Source organism: Phoxinus phoxinus, assembly GCF_949152265.1.
Source record: "Phoxinus phoxinus genome assembly, contig: scaffold_60, whole genome shotgun sequence".
Taxonomy (NCBI): Eukaryota; Metazoa; Chordata; class Actinopteri; order Cypriniformes; family Leuciscidae; genus Phoxinus; species Phoxinus phoxinus.
In genome coordinates, this window is record NW_027639374.1 from 9,045 (window position 1) to 28,790 (window position 19,746).

The following is a 19,746-nucleotide window of genomic DNA, read 5'->3' on the forward strand; positions in this document are numbered from 1 at the left end:
GTCCATACAGACTTGGAGTTGGTCATTTTTCTCCATCCATTTGATGTCGAGTATCTATGTGCCTGAATGACAGACCGTAAAATGAAACTAGCCGCCATCATTTTTCGTGTGTGGGTGATGTAGCAGAGCAGTGTGTATTTTCTCCTGGTCCATACAGACTTTGAGTTGGTCATTTTTCTCCATCCATTTGATGTTGAGTATCTCCCTTCGTCCATTTAGACGTTGGTTTTGTTGTGTATGTCCCCTCCTACACCTTCACTAACACCTACCAACATTTTATTTGCATCAAGCCCTCATTGGAGCACCCCATGGCAATTTAGCCCTATTTTAAAATCTCATACACCCCTCTTATTTCGTCCTGGGTGACCATTAGTGGCCAGTAGAAGGTAGGCCAGTGCACAGCCATTTCTGGAAACAGATCTTGGATTTTTCATTCCCCTGACCGAGCCAGTGCCACTGACTCTGGGCTTTTGGGAGCCCCTGGTCGGAGTTTGAGTGTGTTGTATGGAGTTTTAAAATGTAAAAATTAAAAACAAAATGGATGATAGCAAATATAATATTCATGACGCACTATATGATGCTGATGGTATTTTTTGTGAGGGTGGGAGGGGCCACGCCCTCTGACACTATATAGTAGAGAGGGAAAACAGAGAATTAAGTCATTCCAATCCGCCTGATGAGAACCTTGGGTCAGTTCGAAACGCGTCGCGGGATATATGCCTGAATGATAGACCGTAAAATGAGACTAGCCGCCATCATTTTGTGTGGGTGATGTGGCAGAGCAGTGTGTGTTTTCTCCTGGTCCATACAGACTTGGAGTTGGTCATTTTTCTCCATCCATTTGATGTCGAGTATCTATGTGCCTGAATGACAGACCGTAAAATGAAACTAGCCGCCATCATTTTTCGTGTGTGGGTGATGTAGCAGAGCAGTGTGTATTTTCTCCTGGTCCATACAGACTTTGAGTTGGTCATTTTTCTCCATCCATTTGATGTTGAGTATCTCCCTTCGTCCATTTAGACGTTGGTTTTGTTGTGTATGTCCCCTCCTACACCTTCACTAACACCTACCAACATTTTATTTGCATCAAGCCCTCATTGGAGCACCCCATGGCAATTTAGCCCTATTTTAAAATCTCATACACCCCTCTTATTTCGTCCTGGGTGACCATTAGTGGCCAGTAGAAGGTAGGCCAGTGCACAGCCATTTCTGGAAACAGATCTTGGATTTTTCATTCCCCTGACCGAGCCAGTGCCACTGACTCTGGGCTTTTGGGAGCCCCTGGTCGGAGTTTGAGTGTGTTGTATGGAGTTTTAAAATGTAAAAATTAAAAACAAAATGGATGATAGCAAATATAATATTCATGACGCACTATATGATGCTGATGGTATTTTTTGTGAGGGTGGGAGGGGCCACGCCCTCTGACACTATATAGTAGAGAGGGAAAACAGAGAATTAAGTCATTCCAATCCGCCTGATGAGAACCTTGGGTCAGTTCGAAACGCGTCGCGGGATATATGCCTGAATGATAGACCGTAAAATGAGACTAGCCGCCATCATTTTGTGTGGGTGATGTGGCAGAGCAGTGTGTGTTTTCTCCTGGTCCATACAGACTTGGAGTTGGTCATTTTTCTCCATCCATTTGATGTCGAGTATCTATGTGCCTGAATGACAGACCGTAAAATGAAACTAGCCGCCATCATTTTTCGTGTGTGGGTGATGTAGCAGAGCAGTGTGTATTTTCTCCTGGTCCATACAGACTTTGAGTTGGTCATTTTTCTCCATCCATTTGATGTTGAGTATCTCCCTTCGTCCATTTAGACGTTGGTTTTGTTGTGTATGTCCCCTCCTACACCTTCACTAACACCTACCAACATTTTATTTGCATCAAGCCCTCATTGGAGCACCCCATGGCAATTTAGCCCTATTTTAAAATCTCATACACCCCTCTTATTTCGTCCTGGGTGACCATTAGTGGCCAGTAGAAGGTAGGCCAGTGCACAGCCATTTCTGGAAACAGATCTTGGATTTTTCATTCCCCTGACCGAGCCAGTGCCACTGACTCTGGGCTTTTGGGAGCCCCTGGTCGGAGTTTGAGTGTGTTGTATGGAGTTTTAAAATGTAAAAATTAAAAACAAAATGGATGATAGCAAATATAATATTCATGACGCACTATATGATGCTGATGGTATTTTTTGTGAGGGTGGGAGGGGCCACGCCCTCTGACACTATATAGTAGAGAGGGAAAACAGAGAATTAAGTCATTCCAATCCGCCTGATGAGAACCTTGGGTCAGTTCGAAACGCGTCGCGGGATATATGCCTGAATGATAGACCGTAAAATGAGACTAGCCGCCATCATTTTGTGTGGGTGATGTGGCAGAGCAGTGTGTGTTTTCTCCTGGTCCATACAGACTTGGAGTTGGTCATTTTTCTCCATCCATTTGATGTCGAGTATCTATGTGCCTGAATGACAGACCGTAAAATGAAACTAGCCGCCATCATTTTTCGTGTGTGGGTGATGTAGCAGAGCAGTGTGTATTTTCTCCTGGTCCATACAGACTTTGAGTTGGTCATTTTTCTCCATCCATTTGATGTTGAGTATCTCCCTTCGTCCATTTAGACGTTGGTTTTGTTGTGTATGTCCCCTCCTACACCTTCACTAACACCTACCAACATTTTATTTGCATCAAGCCCTCATTGGAGCACCCCATGGCAATTTAGCCCTATTTTAAAATCTCATACACCCCTCTTATTTCGTCCTGGGTGACCATTAGTGGCCAGTAGAAGGTAGGCCAGTGCACAGCCATTTCTGGAAACAGATCTTGGATTTTTCATTCCCCTGACCGAGCCAGTGCCACTGACTCTGGGCTTTTGGGAGCCCCTGGTCGGAGTTTGAGTGTGTTGTATGGAGTTTTAAAATGTAAAAATTAAAAACAAAATGGATGATAGCAAATATAATATTCATGACGCACTATATGATGCTGATGGTATTTTTTGTGAGGGTGGGAGGGGCCACGCCCTCTGACACTATATAGTAGAGAGGGAAAACAGAGAATTAAGTCATTCCAATCCGCCTGATGAGAACCTTGGGTCAGTTCGAAACGCGTCGCGGGATATATGCCTGAATGATAGACCGTAAAATGAGACTAGCCGCCATCATTTTGTGTGGGTGATGTGGCAGAGCAGTGTGTGTTTTCTCCTGGTCCATACAGACTTGGAGTTGGTCATTTTTCTCCATCCATTTGATGTCGAGTATCTATGTGCCTGAATGACAGACCGTAAAATGAAACTAGCCGCCATCATTTTTCGTGTGTGGGTGATGTAGCAGAGCAGTGTGTATTTTCTCCTGGTCCATACAGACTTTGAGTTGGTCATTTTTCTCCATCCATTTGATGTTGAGTATCTCCCTTCGTCCATTTAGACGTTGGTTTTGTTGTGTATGTCCCCTCCTACACCTTCACTAACACCTACCAACATTTTATTTGCATCAAGCCCTCATTGGAGCACCCCATGGCAATTTAGCCCTATTTTAAAATCTCATACACCCCTCTTATTTCGTCCTGGGTGACCATTAGTGGCCAGTAGAAGGTAGGCCAGTGCACAGCCATTTCTGGAAACAGATCTTGGATTTTTCATTCCCCTGACCGAGCCAGTGCCACTGACTCTGGGCTTTTGGGAGCCCCTGGTCGGAGTTTGAGTGTGTTGTATGGAGTTTTAAAATGTAAAAATTAAAAACAAAATGGATGATAGCAAATATAATATTCATGACGCACTATATGATGCTGATGGTATTTTTTGTGAGGGTGGGAGGGGCCACGCCCTCTGACACTATATAGTAGAGAGGGAAAACAGAGAATTAAGTCATTCCAATCCGCCTGATGAGAACCTTGGGTCAGTTCGAAACGCGTCGCGGGATATATGCCTGAATGATAGACCGTAAAATGAGACTAGCCGCCATCATTTTGTGTGGGTGATGTGGCAGAGCAGTGTGTGTTTTCTCCTGGTCCATACAGACTTGGAGTTGGTCATTTTTCTCCATCCATTTGATGTCGAGTATCTATGTGCCTGAATGACAGACCGTAAAATGAAACTAGCCGCCATCATTTTTCGTGTGTGGGTGATGTAGCAGAGCAGTGTGTATTTTCTCCTGGTCCATACAGACTTTGAGTTGGTCATTTTTCTCCATCCATTTGATGTTGAGTATCTCCCTTCGTCCATTTAGACGTTGGTTTTGTTGTGTATGTCCCCTCCTACACCTTCACTAACACCTACCAACATTTTATTTGCATCAAGCCCTCATTGGAGCACCCCATGGCAATTTAGCCCTATTTTAAAATCTCATACACCCCTCTTATTTCGTCCTGGGTGACCATTAGTGGCCAGTAGAAGGTAGGCCAGTGCACAGCCATTTCTGGAAACAGATCTTGGATTTTTCATTCCCCTGACCGAGCCAGTGCCACTGACTCTGGGCTTTTGGGAGCCCCTGGTCGGAGTTTGAGTGTGTTGTATGGAGTTTTAAAATGTAAAAATTAAAAACAAAATGGATGATAGCAAATATAATATTCATGACGCACTATATGATGCTGATGGTATTTTTTGTGAGGGTGGGAGGGGCCACGCCCTCTGACACTATATAGTAGAGAGGGAAAACAGAGAATTAAGTCATTCCAATCCGCCTGATGAGAACCTTGGGTCAGTTCGAAACGCGTCGCGGGATATATGCCTGAATGATAGACCGTAAAATGAGACTAGCCGCCATCATTTTGTGTGGGTGATGTGGCAGAGCAGTGTGTGTTTTCTCCTGGTCCATACAGACTTGGAGTTGGTCATTTTTCTCCATCCATTTGATGTCGAGTATCTATGTGCCTGAATGACAGACCGTAAAATGAAACTAGCCGCCATCATTTTTCGTGTGTGGGTGATGTAGCAGAGCAGTGTGTATTTTCTCCTGGTCCATACAGACTTTGAGTTGGTCATTTTTCTCCATCCATTTGATGTTGAGTATCTCCCTTCGTCCATTTAGACGTTGGTTTTGTTGTGTATGTCCCCTCCTACACCTTCACTAACACCTACCAACATTTTATTTGCATCAAGCCCTCATTGGAGCACCCCATGGCAATTTAGCCCTATTTTAAAATCTCATACACCCCTCTTATTTCGTCCTGGGTGACCATTAGTGGCCAGTAGAAGGTAGGCCAGTGCACAGCCATTTCTGGAAACAGATCTTGGATTTTTCATTCCCCTGACCGAGCCAGTGCCACTGACTCTGGGCTTTTGGGAGCCCCTGGTCGGAGTTTGAGTGTGTTGTATGGAGTTTTAAAATGTAAAAATTAAAAACAAAATGGATGATAGCAAATATAATATTCATGACGCACTATATGATGCTGATGGTATTTTTTGTGAGGGTGGGAGGGGCCACGCCCTCTGACACTATATAGTAGAGAGGGAAAACAGAGAATTAAATCATTCCAATCCGCCTGATGAGAACCTTGGGTCAGTTCGAAACGCGTCGCGGGATATATGCCTGAATGATAGACCGTAAAATGAGACTAGCCGCCATCATTTTGTGTGGGTGATGTGGCAGAGCAGTGTGTGTTTTCTCCTGGTCCATACAGACTTGGAGTTGGTCATTTTTCTCCATCCATTTGATGTCGAGTATCTATGTGCCTGAATGACAGACCGTAAAATGAAACTAGCCGCCATCATTTTTCGTGTGTGGGTGATGTAGCAGAGCAGTGTGTATTTTCTCCTGGTCCATACAGACTTTGAGTTGGTCATTTTTCTCCATCCATTTGATGTTGAGTATCTCCCTTCGTCCATTTAGACGTTGGTTTTGTTGTGTATGTCCCCTCCTACACCTTCACTAACACCTACCAACATTTTATTTGCATCAAGCCCTCATTGGAGCACCCCATGGCAATTTAGCCCTATTTTAAAATCTCATACACCCCTCTTATTTCGTCCTGGGTGACCATTAGTGGCCAGTAGAAGGTAGGCCAGTGCACAGCCATTTCTGGAAACAGATCTTGGATTTTTCATTCCCCTGACCGAGCCAGTGCCACTGACTCTGGGCTTTTGGGAGCCCCTGGTCGGAGTTTGAGTGTGTTGTATGGAGTTTTAAAATGTAAAAATTAAAAACAAAATGGATGATAGCAAATATAATATTCATGACGCACTATATGATGCTGATGGTATTTTTTGTGAGGGTGGGAGGGGCCACGCCCTCTGACACTATATAGTAGAGAGGGAAAACAGAGAATTAAGTCATTCCAATCCGCCTGATGAGAACCTTGGGTCAGTTCGAAACGCGTCGCGGGATATATGCCTGAATGATAGACCGTAAAATGAGACTAGCCGCCATCATTTTGTGTGGGTGATGTGGCAGAGCAGTGTGTGTTTTCTCCTGGTCCATACAGACTTGGAGTTGGTCATTTTTCTCCATCCATTTGATGTCGAGTATCTATGTGCCTGAATGACAGACCGTAAAATGAAACTAGCCGCCATCATTTTTCGTGTGTGGGTGATGTAGCAGAGCAGTGTGTATTTTCTCCTGGTCCATACAGACTTTGAGTTGGTCATTTTTCTCCATCCATTTGATGTTGAGTATCTCCCTTCGTCCATTTAGACGTTGGTTTTGTTGTGTATGTCCCCTCCTACACCTTCACTAACACCTACCAACATTTTATTTGCATCAAGCCCTCATTGGAGCACCCCATGGCAATTTAGCCCTATTTTAAAATCTCATACACCCCTCTTATTTCGTCCTGGGTGACCATTAGTGGCCAGTAGAAGGTAGGCCAGTGCACAGCCATTTCTGGAAACAGATCTTGGATTTTTCATTCCCCTGACCGAGCCAGTGCCACTGACTCTGGGCTTTTGGGAGCCCCTGGTCGGAGTTTGAGTGTGTTGTATGGAGTTTTAAAATGTAAAAATTAAAAACAAAATGGATGATAGCAAATATAATATTCATGACGCACTATATGATGCTGATGGTATTTTTTGTGAGGGTGGGAGGGGCCACGCCCTCTGACACTATATAGTAGAGAGGGAAAACAGAGAATTAAGTCATTCCAATCCGCCTGATGAGAACCTTGGGTCAGTTCGAAACGCGTCGCGGGATATATGCCTGAATGATAGACCGTAAAATGAGACTAGCCGCCATCATTTTGTGTGGGTGATGTGGCAGAGCAGTGTGTGTTTTCTCCTGGTCCATACAGACTTGGAGTTGGTCATTTTTCTCCATCCATTTGATGTCGAGTATCTATGTGCCTGAATGACAGACCGTAAAATGAAACTAGCCGCCATCATTTTTCGTGTGTGGGTGATGTAGCAGAGCAGTGTGTATTTTCTCCTGGTCCATACAGACTTTGAGTTGGTCATTTTTCTCCATCCATTTGATGTTGAGTATCTCCCTTCGTCCATTTAGACGTTGGTTTTGTTGTGTATGTCCCCTCCTACACCTTCACTAACACCTACCAACATTTTATTTGCATCAAGCCCTCATTGGAGCACCCCATGGCAATTTAGCCCTATTTTAAAATCTCATACACCCCTCTTATTTCGTCCTGGGTGACCATTAGTGGCCAGTAGAAGGTAGGCCAGTGCACAGCCATTTCTGGAAACAGATCTTGGATTTTTCATTCCCCTGACCGAGCCAGTGCCACTGACTCTGGGCTTTTGGGAGCCCCTGGTCGGAGTTTGAGTGTGTTGTATGGAGTTTTAAAATGTAAAAATTAAAAACAAAATGGATGATAGCAAATATAATATTCATGACGCACTATATGATGCTGATGGTATTTTTTGTGAGGGTGGGAGGGGCCACGCCCTCTGACACTATATAGTAGAGAGGGAAAACAGAGAATTAAGTCATTCCAATCCGCCTGATGAGAACCTTGGGTCAGTTCGAAACGCGTCGCGGGATATATGCCTGAATGATAGACCGTAAAATGAGACTAGCCGCCATCATTTTGTGTGGGTGATGTGGCAGAGCAGTGTGTGTTTTCTCCTGGTCCATACAGACTTGGAGTTGGTCATTTTTCTCCATCCATTTGATGTCGAGTATCTATGTGCCTGAATGACAGACCGTAAAATGAAACTAGCCGCCATCATTTTTCGTGTGTGGGTGATGTAGCAGAGCAGTGTGTATTTTCTCCTGGTCCATACAGACTTTGAGTTGGTCATTTTTCTCCATCCATTTGATGTTGAGTATCTCCCTTCGTCCATTTAGACGTTGGTTTTGTTGTGTATGTCCCCTCCTACACCTTCACTAACACCTACCAACATTTTATTTGCATCAAGCCCTCATTGGAGCACCCCATGGCAATTTAGCCCTATTTTAAAATCTCATACACCCCTCTTATTTCGTCCTGGGTGACCATTAGTGGCCAGTAGAAGGTAGGCCAGTGCACAGCCATTTCTGGAAACAGATCTTGGATTTTTCATTCCCCTGACCGAGCCAGTGCCACTGACTCTGGGCTTTTGGGAGCCCCTGGTCGGAGTTTGAGTGTGTTGTATGGAGTTTTAAAATGTAAAAATTAAAAACAAAATGGATGATAGCAAATATAATATTCATGACGCACTATATGATGCTGATGGTATTTTTTGTGAGGGTGGGAGGGGCCACGCCCTCTGACACTATATAGTAGAGAGGGAAAACAGAGAATTAAGTCATTCCAATCCGCCTGATGAGAACCTTGGGTCAGTTCGAAACGCGTCGCGGGATATATGCCTGAATGATAGACCGTAAAATGAGACTAGCCGCCATCATTTTGTGTGGGTGATGTGGCAGAGCAGTGTGTGTTTTCTCCTGGTCCATACAGACTTGGAGTTGGTCATTTTTCTCCATCCATTTGATGTCGAGTATCTATGTGCCTGAATGACAGACCGTAAAATGAAACTAGCCGCCATCATTTTTCGTGTGTGGGTGATGTAGCAGAGCAGTGTGTATTTTCTCCTGGTCCATACAGACTTTGAGTTGGTCATTTTTCTCCATCCATTTGATGTTGAGTATCTCCCTTCGTCCATTTAGACGTTGGTTTTGTTGTGTATGTCCCCTCCTACACCTTCACTAACACCTACCAACATTTTATTTGCATCAAGCCCTCATTGGAGCACCCCATGGCAATTTAGCCCTATTTTAAAATCTCATACACCCCTCTTATTTCGTCCTGGGTGACCATTAGTGGCCAGTAGAAGGTAGGCCAGTGCACAGCCATTTCTGGAAACAGATCTTGGATTTTTCATTCCCCTGACCGAGCCAGTGCCACTGACTCTGGGCTTTTGGGAGCCCCTGGTCGGAGTTTGAGTGTGTTGTATGGAGTTTTAAAATGTAAAAATTAAAAACAAAATGGATGATAGCAAATATAATATTCATGACGCACTATATGATGCTGATGGTATTTTTTGTGAGGGTGGGAGGGGCCACGCCCTCTGACACTATATAGTAGAGAGGGAAAACAGAGAATTAAGTCATTCCAATCCGCCTGATGAGAACCTTGGGTCAGTTCGAAACGCGTCGCGGGATATATGCCTGAATGATAGACCGTAAAATGAGACTAGCCGCCATCATTTTGTGTGGGTGATGTGGCAGAGCAGTGTGTGTTTTCTCCTGGTCCATACAGACTTGGAGTTGGTCATTTTTCTCCATCCATTTGATGTCGAGTATCTATGTGCCTGAATGACAGACCGTAAAATGAAACTAGCCGCCATCATTTTTCGTGTGTGGGTGATGTAGCAGAGCAGTGTGTATTTTCTCCTGGTCCATACAGACTTTGAGTTGGTCATTTTTCTCCATCCATTTGATGTTGAGTATCTCCCTTCGTCCATTTAGACGTTGGTTTTGTTGTGTATGTCCCCTCCTACACCTTCACTAACACCTACCAACATTTTATTTGCATCAAGCCCTCATTGGAGCACCCCATGGCAATTTAGCCCTATTTTAAAATCTCATACACCCCTCTTATTTCGTCCTGGGTGACCATTAGTGGCCAGTAGAAGGTAGGCCAGTGCACAGCCATTTCTGGAAACAGATCTTGGATTTTTCATTCCCCTGACCGAGCCAGTGCCACTGACTCTGGGCTTTTGGGAGCCCCTGGTCGGAGTTTGAGTGTGTTGTATGGAGTTTTAAAATGTAAAAATTAAAAACAAAATGGATGATAGCAAATATAATATTCATGACGCACTATATGATGCTGATGGTATTTTTTGTGAGGGTGGGAGGGGCCACGCCCTCTGACACTATATAGTAGAGAGGGAAAACAGAGAATTAAGTCATTCCAATCCGCCTGATGAGAACCTTGGGTCAGTTCGAAACGCGTCGCGGGATATATGCCTGAATGATAGACCGTAAAATGAGACTAGCCGCCATCATTTTGTGTGGGTGATGTGGCAGAGCAGTGTGTGTTTTCTCCTGGTCCATACAGACTTGGAGTTGGTCATTTTTCTCCATCCATTTGATGTCGAGTATCTATGTGCCTGAATGACAGACCGTAAAATGAAACTAGCCGCCATCATTTTTCGTGTGTGGGTGATGTAGCAGAGCAGTGTGTATTTTCTCCTGGTCCATACAGACTTTGAGTTGGTCATTTTTCTCCATCCATTTGATGTTGAGTATCTCCCTTCGTCCATTTAGACGTTGGTTTTGTTGTGTATGTCCCCTCCTACACCTTCACTAACACCTACCAACATTTTATTTGCATCAAGCCCTCATTGGAGCACCCCATGGCAATTTAGCCCTATTTTAAAATCTCATACACCCCTCTTATTTCGTCCTGGGTGACCATTAGTGGCCAGTAGAAGGTAGGCCAGTGCACAGCCATTTCTGGAAACAGATCTTGGATTTTTCATTCCCCTAACCCTAACCCTAACCCTATACAGCAATCGAACTCGGGTACGGTTCCAAACGAACTCTGGTACGGTTCGTTTACGATGTGAACATGAACCGACCCAATTGCAAGAAAGCACTGCGCCTTTGAGTTAACAGGCTTCTGTAGTCGGAGTTGTGTTATGGGAAAGTGATCTGTTGTTGATTTACTACATTTTGGCATAATGGTTTGTGTTATTGTTTGTTCAAGTGCGAAAGAGAATTCCATTCCGGCGCGCTGTCTGGCCACACGATACTGTTGCGCGTCTTTCTGCGCGTCGTGTGCATCATTGGAATGGAATGAATGAATGAGTGTGTGCGCATCAGGACATTCAGAGCGTTCTCTTTAGTCTAAACGCGCATAAATGCTTTAAAAGCATATGCATGAATACGAGCGAGTTCATATAATGTAACCAGTGGCGCTGCAATAGGACAGGCAAGGCAGGCAATTGCCTGGGGCCCCGCATTTTGAGGGGGCCCCCGAGGATCGATCATTTAAACAATCAAAAATGTTCCTATTAATATAGCACGCACAAGCAGTGACGCCGCCACACCTCCGCATACCCCTTAGTGGGCCCCCTCTCTTAATGCTGTTTATATTATTGCAGCCTTTGGCGCTTTTTTCTAACTACCGCTGCTTACTCGCGTTTCTATCAGGTTTCTATAGCTATTTTCGAATCATAGCCAGAAATGCATGAATTCATGTATTAAACATGAAGAGGACATATCCATCTGGAAGCCAGAAGCGGAAAAAAAAGCAAGATGAAGTGGAAAAGAAAAAACAGAACTGCGGTAACGTTAAGTGATGAAGAATGAATGAGATGATGATTGACTTAACACTTAATTTATGTTAAGAATAATAATTAACGTTAATGACAAAAATTGTTTCCTTGTTCAATTCACATCTAGTTTTCACAGTAATACGTATTGTTTTAAATCAGCTTTACAGAAAAGACATGCCTATCTCGATTGATCTGTTATCAGAATGTTATTCAGAAATGTAAAAAAAAAAAAGCACACAACCTCGTTCTTAACTACCGACTTGCTATACATTACCACGCTTATTACATGGCTACCTACCAAATAAATCATTACTTTGAAACAAAATATTGATTTAAAAAGGAGTTTATTGATAGTTTACGATTGTATTGCTTCCGCTAAGCTTCCGCCAAAGAGTGCGCTCCGTCTCTACGGTTAGAATCCTGTGAGTCCATAGCAACGCTCTGTTTTTCATTTCATGGCAATGGTCTGTTATACTCTGACTGCAGCGATCTGTTATCAAGAAATAACAGACCGCATTCTACATTTTAATTGAACCAAGCCATGTAATAAATGGTATTATTAATGCAGGCTGAAATAGAATACCTTTGGTTCACAGCAACATCGCTTGGAAAGTGTCTGTACTGCATTGTAAAACACATGTAAAAAAGAACTAAATTAGTTAAGTTAACTATTATCTGATAAACTAACATAATAATAATAAAATATAAAATTATGATCCTAACAATAGGCTATATTTCTTTATAGGAGCATTACTTAAATTCCTTTCTTAATTAAGTACTTTATGTTGTAAACAATAAACAATTCATGTTCTGTTAGATGTGTTTTGACTACTTTTTTATGCTGTATAATTATATCTCTAGGTAAAAAATATATATTAACAAAAATATATATTAGAAGGGCCCCATTGATTAATTTTGCCTGAGGCCCCCCTCAACCTTGGCACGCCTCTGAATGTAACGATAGTTACAATACAAGGATGGTGTGTGTGTGAGTGTGTGTGTGAGTGTGGAAGTGTGCACTTCCTAATTTCCCTACTTGAGAATCCTTGTCCAATGAATGGACGACCTTAGAACACGTGTGGTTTTGTTTACAAATTTTGGTTCACTTGCAAAAAGAGCAGTGTGAAGCGAACCGTACCAAAAAAAAAAAAAAAAAAAAAATTATTTGGTCCGGACCAAAGCAAGTGAACTATCGGACTTTCCTGGTGTGAATACACCCTAAATACACTAAAATAAAAGAGATCCAGCGCGAGAGAGAAGCAAAGAAAGACGCATGATCTTAATTTATGTTGCTTTGAACTAGTTTCGTTTTGTAGACTAGCCTACTGTTTTAATTGTTTATTTAGCTGCAATTTCTTTGGCAATTTACAGATTTGCTATGGCGGGTATCAATGTCAGTCATCTCAATTTCGTGGATCACAAAACAATAATTTAGCAGATTAAAGATAGCTTCGTCATTTTCATTTTCTGACGATCGGCTGATAATCTTCCTTCATCAGGTTTTGTCGTCTGTGCAGCGGCTCTACTCGTATGTACCAAATGTATGTTGAAATGTGCCATTGATAATTAAACAAAACGCTTGACTTCAATAAACAGTTACCTATCTAAGCATCAAGAATGGTAAAACATTTAACGCTGTCAGCCAAAGCTAGAGAGATTCGATCTCGCATCGCTTGAAGCTCCGTGAAGCTCGTGCTGTTGCGTTGTCCACTGCGCTATCGTCGGTCCGCTGATAAGATTACACTCTTGCAAAGCCTCATTGATGTAGCCTAATATTTTTCTATTGCAATGTTTTGTGTTGAAATGTTTTCATTATTTATTAAATGTATTACATTGCAATCACTCTCAATGAGCCGCGGCAGATTACGCAATAGAGAGAATGAACTGACACTTTTCAAAGTCTGCGATTGTAGCGCCTCTTAGCGGTCAAAGGCAGCAAATACACACCCGCAATTTTACCGCCGCTGTAAAAGTATTATTCTGGTTGAGTACCATCTGTAGGTGTGTAAATGTAGAATTCTGTATTCGTTAGTCTCATTTTATTAAATACTTTGTGCATTGATTGACTGTGACTACGTTTACATGCAGCCAATAACCCGTTCAAAACCGGGATATTAGCAATAACCCGGTCGCGCACGGCCATGTAAACACCGGCAAAAACCCGGATATGCTCATATCCCGGTTTTTAAAAAACGGGATATTATACCTGGGGTACCCCTTTTCTAACCCGAATATTTGGTCTTGTAAACGCGTTTCGGCATATCCCCATCAAAATGTGTGTTCTGTGCATGTTCTATTCGCAAGGAATCTTGGTCTTTTGAGTAGAGACGGCGCATAAACAACCCCGCGTGCAGTAACTGTTATAGCGGAAGTAAACAAGTCGAGGTTAACATGGCGAGACGCAGCACAGCACAACACTTTTGGAGCGAGGAGGAGACCAATTTCTTTATATGTGTGGCACAGCTCCAGCTACATTTCCCATCTCTTGCTCAATTTCTCTCCTTCTATTAATAAAGACCATGAGGCACAGTAGTGTCAGTGCTGCTGGTGGATCAGTACCAGCGCCAAAGCGCAAACAAAGACTATCGCTATCTGCCCCAAACTATTCATTATCCGCCTGCTGCTGCTGTTGTTGTTGTTGTCTTTGGATACAGGAAGAAGAATCGGAAATGACGCATATTGCGTCTTAATGTTGTCCGTACGTCCAGACGCTAACCGTGCGTCGCCGTTTTCATCGGGATATTGGCGACTGATTACACATTCCATGTATACAGGAGTAACTCTCTCTGCTCACGCATGTAAACGGGTTATCCCGAATGTTTCAGAAACCCGAATAGTGACCTTAACCCGACCATAAGGATGCCAATAACAATAAACATACGGAGGAAACCCAAAACAAATTTGCTAATCCAAGCTCATTAATGAAAACAAACAAATAAACCAATCAAACTCCAACCCAACATAATGTAACAGTACTATCTAAACACTGCAACACAAATAAACCAAAACAAGCAAAATGAGGTATGGAGATGTAACTGCAATATGAGGAAAGAAATACAGTCTGTAATGCAAATCTTCTTATCTGAATCGTCGAAAGTCCCAGTCTTTGAAATGTCCCAGCGAGCAGTGAAGATGTGCACCAACTTCAAATAATTCCACCGGCGTAATCCAACACAGGTAACATAATCCAACACAGGTAGAAGTAGATATCATTACACCTCTTGTTTTCTCCTAAAGCCCCATTATAGAGTCCTCCTTGAGCTTCCATGCAAAACATCATTAAACCCCCATCACCATGCTTTCATCTCTCTTCCTCTATGCTACCTCAACATTAAATACATCTCCTCTCTTTATTGCCCTCTTGAGGCCATGATGAACAATTTCACCCTTGTAACAGGGTAAACTGTTACAAGCTTTACAGATTACTATCGTAATATAAATTTTATAAGGACAGAAAAGTTATTTTTCGTTGCCAGAAAAGTTACTCTTTCTTGTGTTTATAAGGAGGTTGATTTTTCTTGAGAATTGATAGAAGTAGTCGTACATCTGTTTGCTGGACAAACAATGGTTCGATAATTAAATTAATTCCAATAAAAGTTACCTCATATGATCGATCTGTAAATGGGACTATTAATATATTAATGACGAACAATAATTTATTGGGGTGATCATTCCTATATAATCGACCTATTTCCAGCTTCGATAATTTAATGTAACATTAATATGCGATATATATTAATCATATTTCTGATTAAAATATATATATAATTCCCCTCATGTATTATTAAATGTATGTTAATCTGATTGTTACATCTATTATAATTCATCTTCCAGAATCTGACAGTAAGTTTTGGGAGTTCATTTTTTGTCCATCTCTGCAAAACGGACTTCAGGGTAGGAGATGGACTAACATTAAACTCCTGAAACTTATTAAAATGTATTCTGGAAGATGAATTCTTCAAACAGTGGTAGAAGAGGATTTGGTGCTGGTCCTTCAAGAGTAACTCTCAATCTGTCTGTCTATTAAGGCTATAAAAAAACAGTCTTCATGTATTTTACTACACTTCAGCTTGTGATTCTTATTAAGTGGGGGTCATTTTTTAGGATTCTTTACCACTTCTGGAGACTCCAGGTAGGTTGGAGTTCTGGAAAATGGTGGCTCTGGAGGCTAAAGGGTTCCTGATGGTTTCACACTTAATTCTTCACCTTAATTCTTCACCTTAATTCTTCATTCTTTTGCAGTTAACATGTGTCTTTTCTTCTCCACCTGTTTTTGTCTGACCCTGCTGACCCAATGAGCATGCCTAAACTGTAATTTCTAGTAATTTCTTCTCATGTGTTTGGAATTGGTAAAATGTGCCTGGAAAAAGAATATGATCAGAAACTCAACGTACCTAATAATTCTGCACGCACTAATATATATATATATATTTATATATATATATAGTACATTTTAAATAGCAATTTTAACCAGAAAAATCTCAAATGTATTCCCAAAATCGTGCAGCCCTATAGTTTCTCTTAATATCAGCATGTTTACAGTTTTATTGTGTTTTTTTACAGGAACCAGATGCCACTGATGAGTCCTGCTGACTTCAATATTGACATGAGTCTCTGTACATGAACATGGTAAAGAGAAAAGTCAAAAACCTTGGAAATGACAGGTATGTACTATGTTTCAGGAATGGCACAAATGTGTGTGACTGGTTAAGTCTCTGTCTTTAGTTCAGTGTGTTAACCCTCTGGGGTCTGAGGTGTTTTCTGGGTCCTGGAGGTGTTCTGACATGCTCTAACATTTGTGCTTATTTCTGTTACTTGTGACATTTTCATGACTAAAGTATTATTACACTGCATTCATCACAAACTCTGCTACAATAATATGTCAGCAGCATGTATGTAAAAGTTTGTAGTTTTGAGATAATAACATTTATGCGTGGTTTGTGAAAATGACCAAAAAAAAAGTCACTGAAATAATGTCATGAAACACAAACTAATTATTTATTCGCAAGGCTTTTGAAAATTGTATCACGTAGCCTAGAATATTTGCTCCAAAACTATGTGAAAATCATCCTGAATACTCATTCAGATAAGACAATATATTGATTTAAAATGTGTAAGACATGTCTTGTGTAAGAAAGCTTTATGCGAGGAGGCGTTAACCATCATGAATATTGAGTGTTTCACACCTGAGAGAGACAAAGAGCCTCCCATAATGGCCCTGTTAGCTCTCAGGCACTATCATTACATTACCTTGCACAAAGAATGAGGAGATTTAAAAAAAACGGCTTTTTGATTGTTTGAATTTATTTACAACACAACATCATCCAAAGATACACAACAAATGGCAAAAAAGCACATTATTTAACACACTGAACTAAAGACAGAGACTTAACCAGTCACACACCTTTCCTTTCCTGAAACATAGTGCATACCTGTCATTTCCCAGGTGTTTGATTTTTCACTTTACCTCCTCATGCTCATGTTGAAGTCAGCAGGACGGGTAGCTACCTAAAAAAAAATATATATATATATATAAAAAAGCTGTGAACATGCTGATATCAAAAAGAAACCAGGGCTGCATGATTGTGGGAATCCATTTTAGATTTCTGGTGAAAATTCCTTTTTAAAATACACACACACACACACACACACACACACACACACACACATATATATATATATATATATATATATATATATATATATATATATATTTGTTGTGCCTTGTAGGCATATACCTGCAGGGCTGAATCAAATAATAAGAACAATAGTATAGCAGGCATAGTTAAAAAGGAACACTTCAGTAACACTACACTAGAGAAAAATATATTGATTATCATATGTTACTTCAAATGTTTACATCGATATGACGTTATGTAATGAGATTGGAGTAAAATCATGGTGCGTTTTGCTTTTCAAACGCACGTCGCGCGACTGCGTTTTCAAACTCTCACAGCGCGTGCAGGGAACATTCACTGAAGCATCGAGCAACAGTTCAATGGCAATATGAAGTTTATGCAACAATAACACTAACTAATATAATTCAGGATTATTTCTTACCTCAAAATCGTTCTTGTCTTCAAATCGCGATCTTCTTCTTCAGATGTAAACCCAATAATCTCACAGCATGTCTTCCAAACTCGACGACAGCAGAGGACTGATAAAGTTTGCCGCTTTGTTGTTGAGGTAATGGGGGCGTTCGCGCGACACATGGACGATTTGCATCTCTATATGTTTTGCGCGTGTGGGTGTGGTCACATTAAAACTAATGAGGAAGGGTTAGAGAAACTGAATATCTTGTTGGTTTTATACAAATTACTTAAACAGATAATATTTGTTTTCGTTTTGAATCAGATAATTTAAAACTACACACTTAAATGTTTATAAAGATATAGAGCTCATAAATGTGTGACAAGTATTCGCTGAGTTTTTTAAATGTTTAGAGACGTGCTCAAGAAAAAAAAGTTCACGAGACGGAGAGGCAGAAAGCACACCCTGTTTAATTTCTTTATTTTACAAAAGCACAACGTTTTGTTTTGATTGTAAGTGGACACATACAAAAGTAGACATCTCACAGATTATTTTTTCATTTTTATTAAGTCTGTATGACCACAAATGACGGAGTATTTTAAGTTTATTCAGCTGCTATTTGAAAAAAAACGCGCAAATCACGCCGGGACCCCAGGGGGTTAAATAATGTGCTTTTTTTGCCATTTGTTGTGCATCTTTGGATTATGTTGTGTTGTAAATAAATCCAAACAATCAAAAAGCCATTCTTTTTTAAATCTCCTCATTCTTTGTTCAAAGTTCCTCATAATAATAGGGCCTTATCAGCACCTGATAGGGACATTATGGGAGGGTCTTTGTCTTTCTCAGTGAAACACATCAATATTCATGATGATTCACGCCTCCTCGTTTTACAAATTTTAAATTATCATATTGTCTGATCTGAATGAGTATGCAGGATGATTTTCACATAGTTTTAAAGCAAATATTCTAGGCTATGTGATACAATTTTCAAAAGTCTTGTGAATAAATAATCAGAATGGGTTTCATGACCTTATTTCAGTGACAATTTTTATTTATTTATTTTTTCACAAACCACGCATTTACGTCATTATCTCAAAACTACAAACTTTTACATACATGCTGCTGATATACTATTGTATCAGAGTTTGTGCTGAATGCAGTGTAATAAGACTTTAGCCATGAAAATATCACAAGTAACAGAAATAAGCACAAATGTCAGAGCATGTCAGAACACCTCCAGGACCCAGAAAACACCTCAGACCCCAGAGGGTTAAGTATAGTTCTGGGGTAAATTTTTCCCCATTACCTGACGACCCTGCCACATATGCAATGTTTAATATTGCAGGATTGTATTGATTAATGTCACTAGATAGCAGCACAGCTGTAAAAACGTATCACAGAACCCACAAGTAAAAAAAAAAACCAAAAAACACACATTAAGCAGTGCCTTTCACATTATTTATCTCATTCTCCCTGAAAGGCAACATCCATGGATCACTTTTATTTATTTTTGCTTTGGTCTTTATTTTTATTGACAAAGCTATTAATAGAAAGAAAAATGTATTAAGAAAGACTACTGTATCCTTTCAAATGGCTACACTGTTGTCCACATTTTTTGGGTTCAGGTAGGTGTAGGGAAGCTCCAACTTCTTGTTCCGATGCTCGATTGAATCTGACAACTCCTCCAGATCCTTTTGAAAATCTTCAATGAGCTTGGAAGGGAGCTCTTCATCATGCAGATGTTCTGGGAAATGTCCCAGAGGGTACTACGGATAGGGTATCAAGATTGTAATTGTAAATAACATGTTGATAAGAAACATGTTTATGACAATGTTTAACACACCGTGTATGACAGCACACTAATATTCTGTAAGAGCCCACTGCAACACTATGCTTACAGTTTGCTTTTATTCCTCTAGTTTGCATTACCTGACTGTTACATTAGAAGGAGATTTAGCAGTGTAAGTAAGCCATTGTCATCCAGAGTAATATGATGGCATACACAAGAACACCAATCAGATTTTCACTTTTTTCACAGCTAAATTGAATTGCAGTCTTTTAACATGGGTTA

At 41.0% G+C, this 19,746-nt stretch overlaps 1 protein-coding gene across 2 annotated transcripts in view; it reads right to left on the reverse strand.

Annotated features, from left to right (window-relative positions):
- Positions 1-18,125: 18,125 nt before the first annotated feature.
- Positions 18,126-19,746, reverse strand: part of LOC306994288 (hydroperoxide isomerase ALOXE3-like) — a 49,920-nt gene continuing 48,299 nt past the window's right edge. For both annotated transcript variants that reach the window (XM_079639898.1, XM_079639899.1), the window contains one exon: positions 18,126-19,441. In XM_079639898.1, coding sequence (XP_079496024.1) covers positions 19,262-19,441 — 180 coding nt within the window. In that variant the 3' untranslated portion in view covers positions 18,126-19,261. The remainder of the gene's footprint in view (positions 19,442-19,746) is intronic.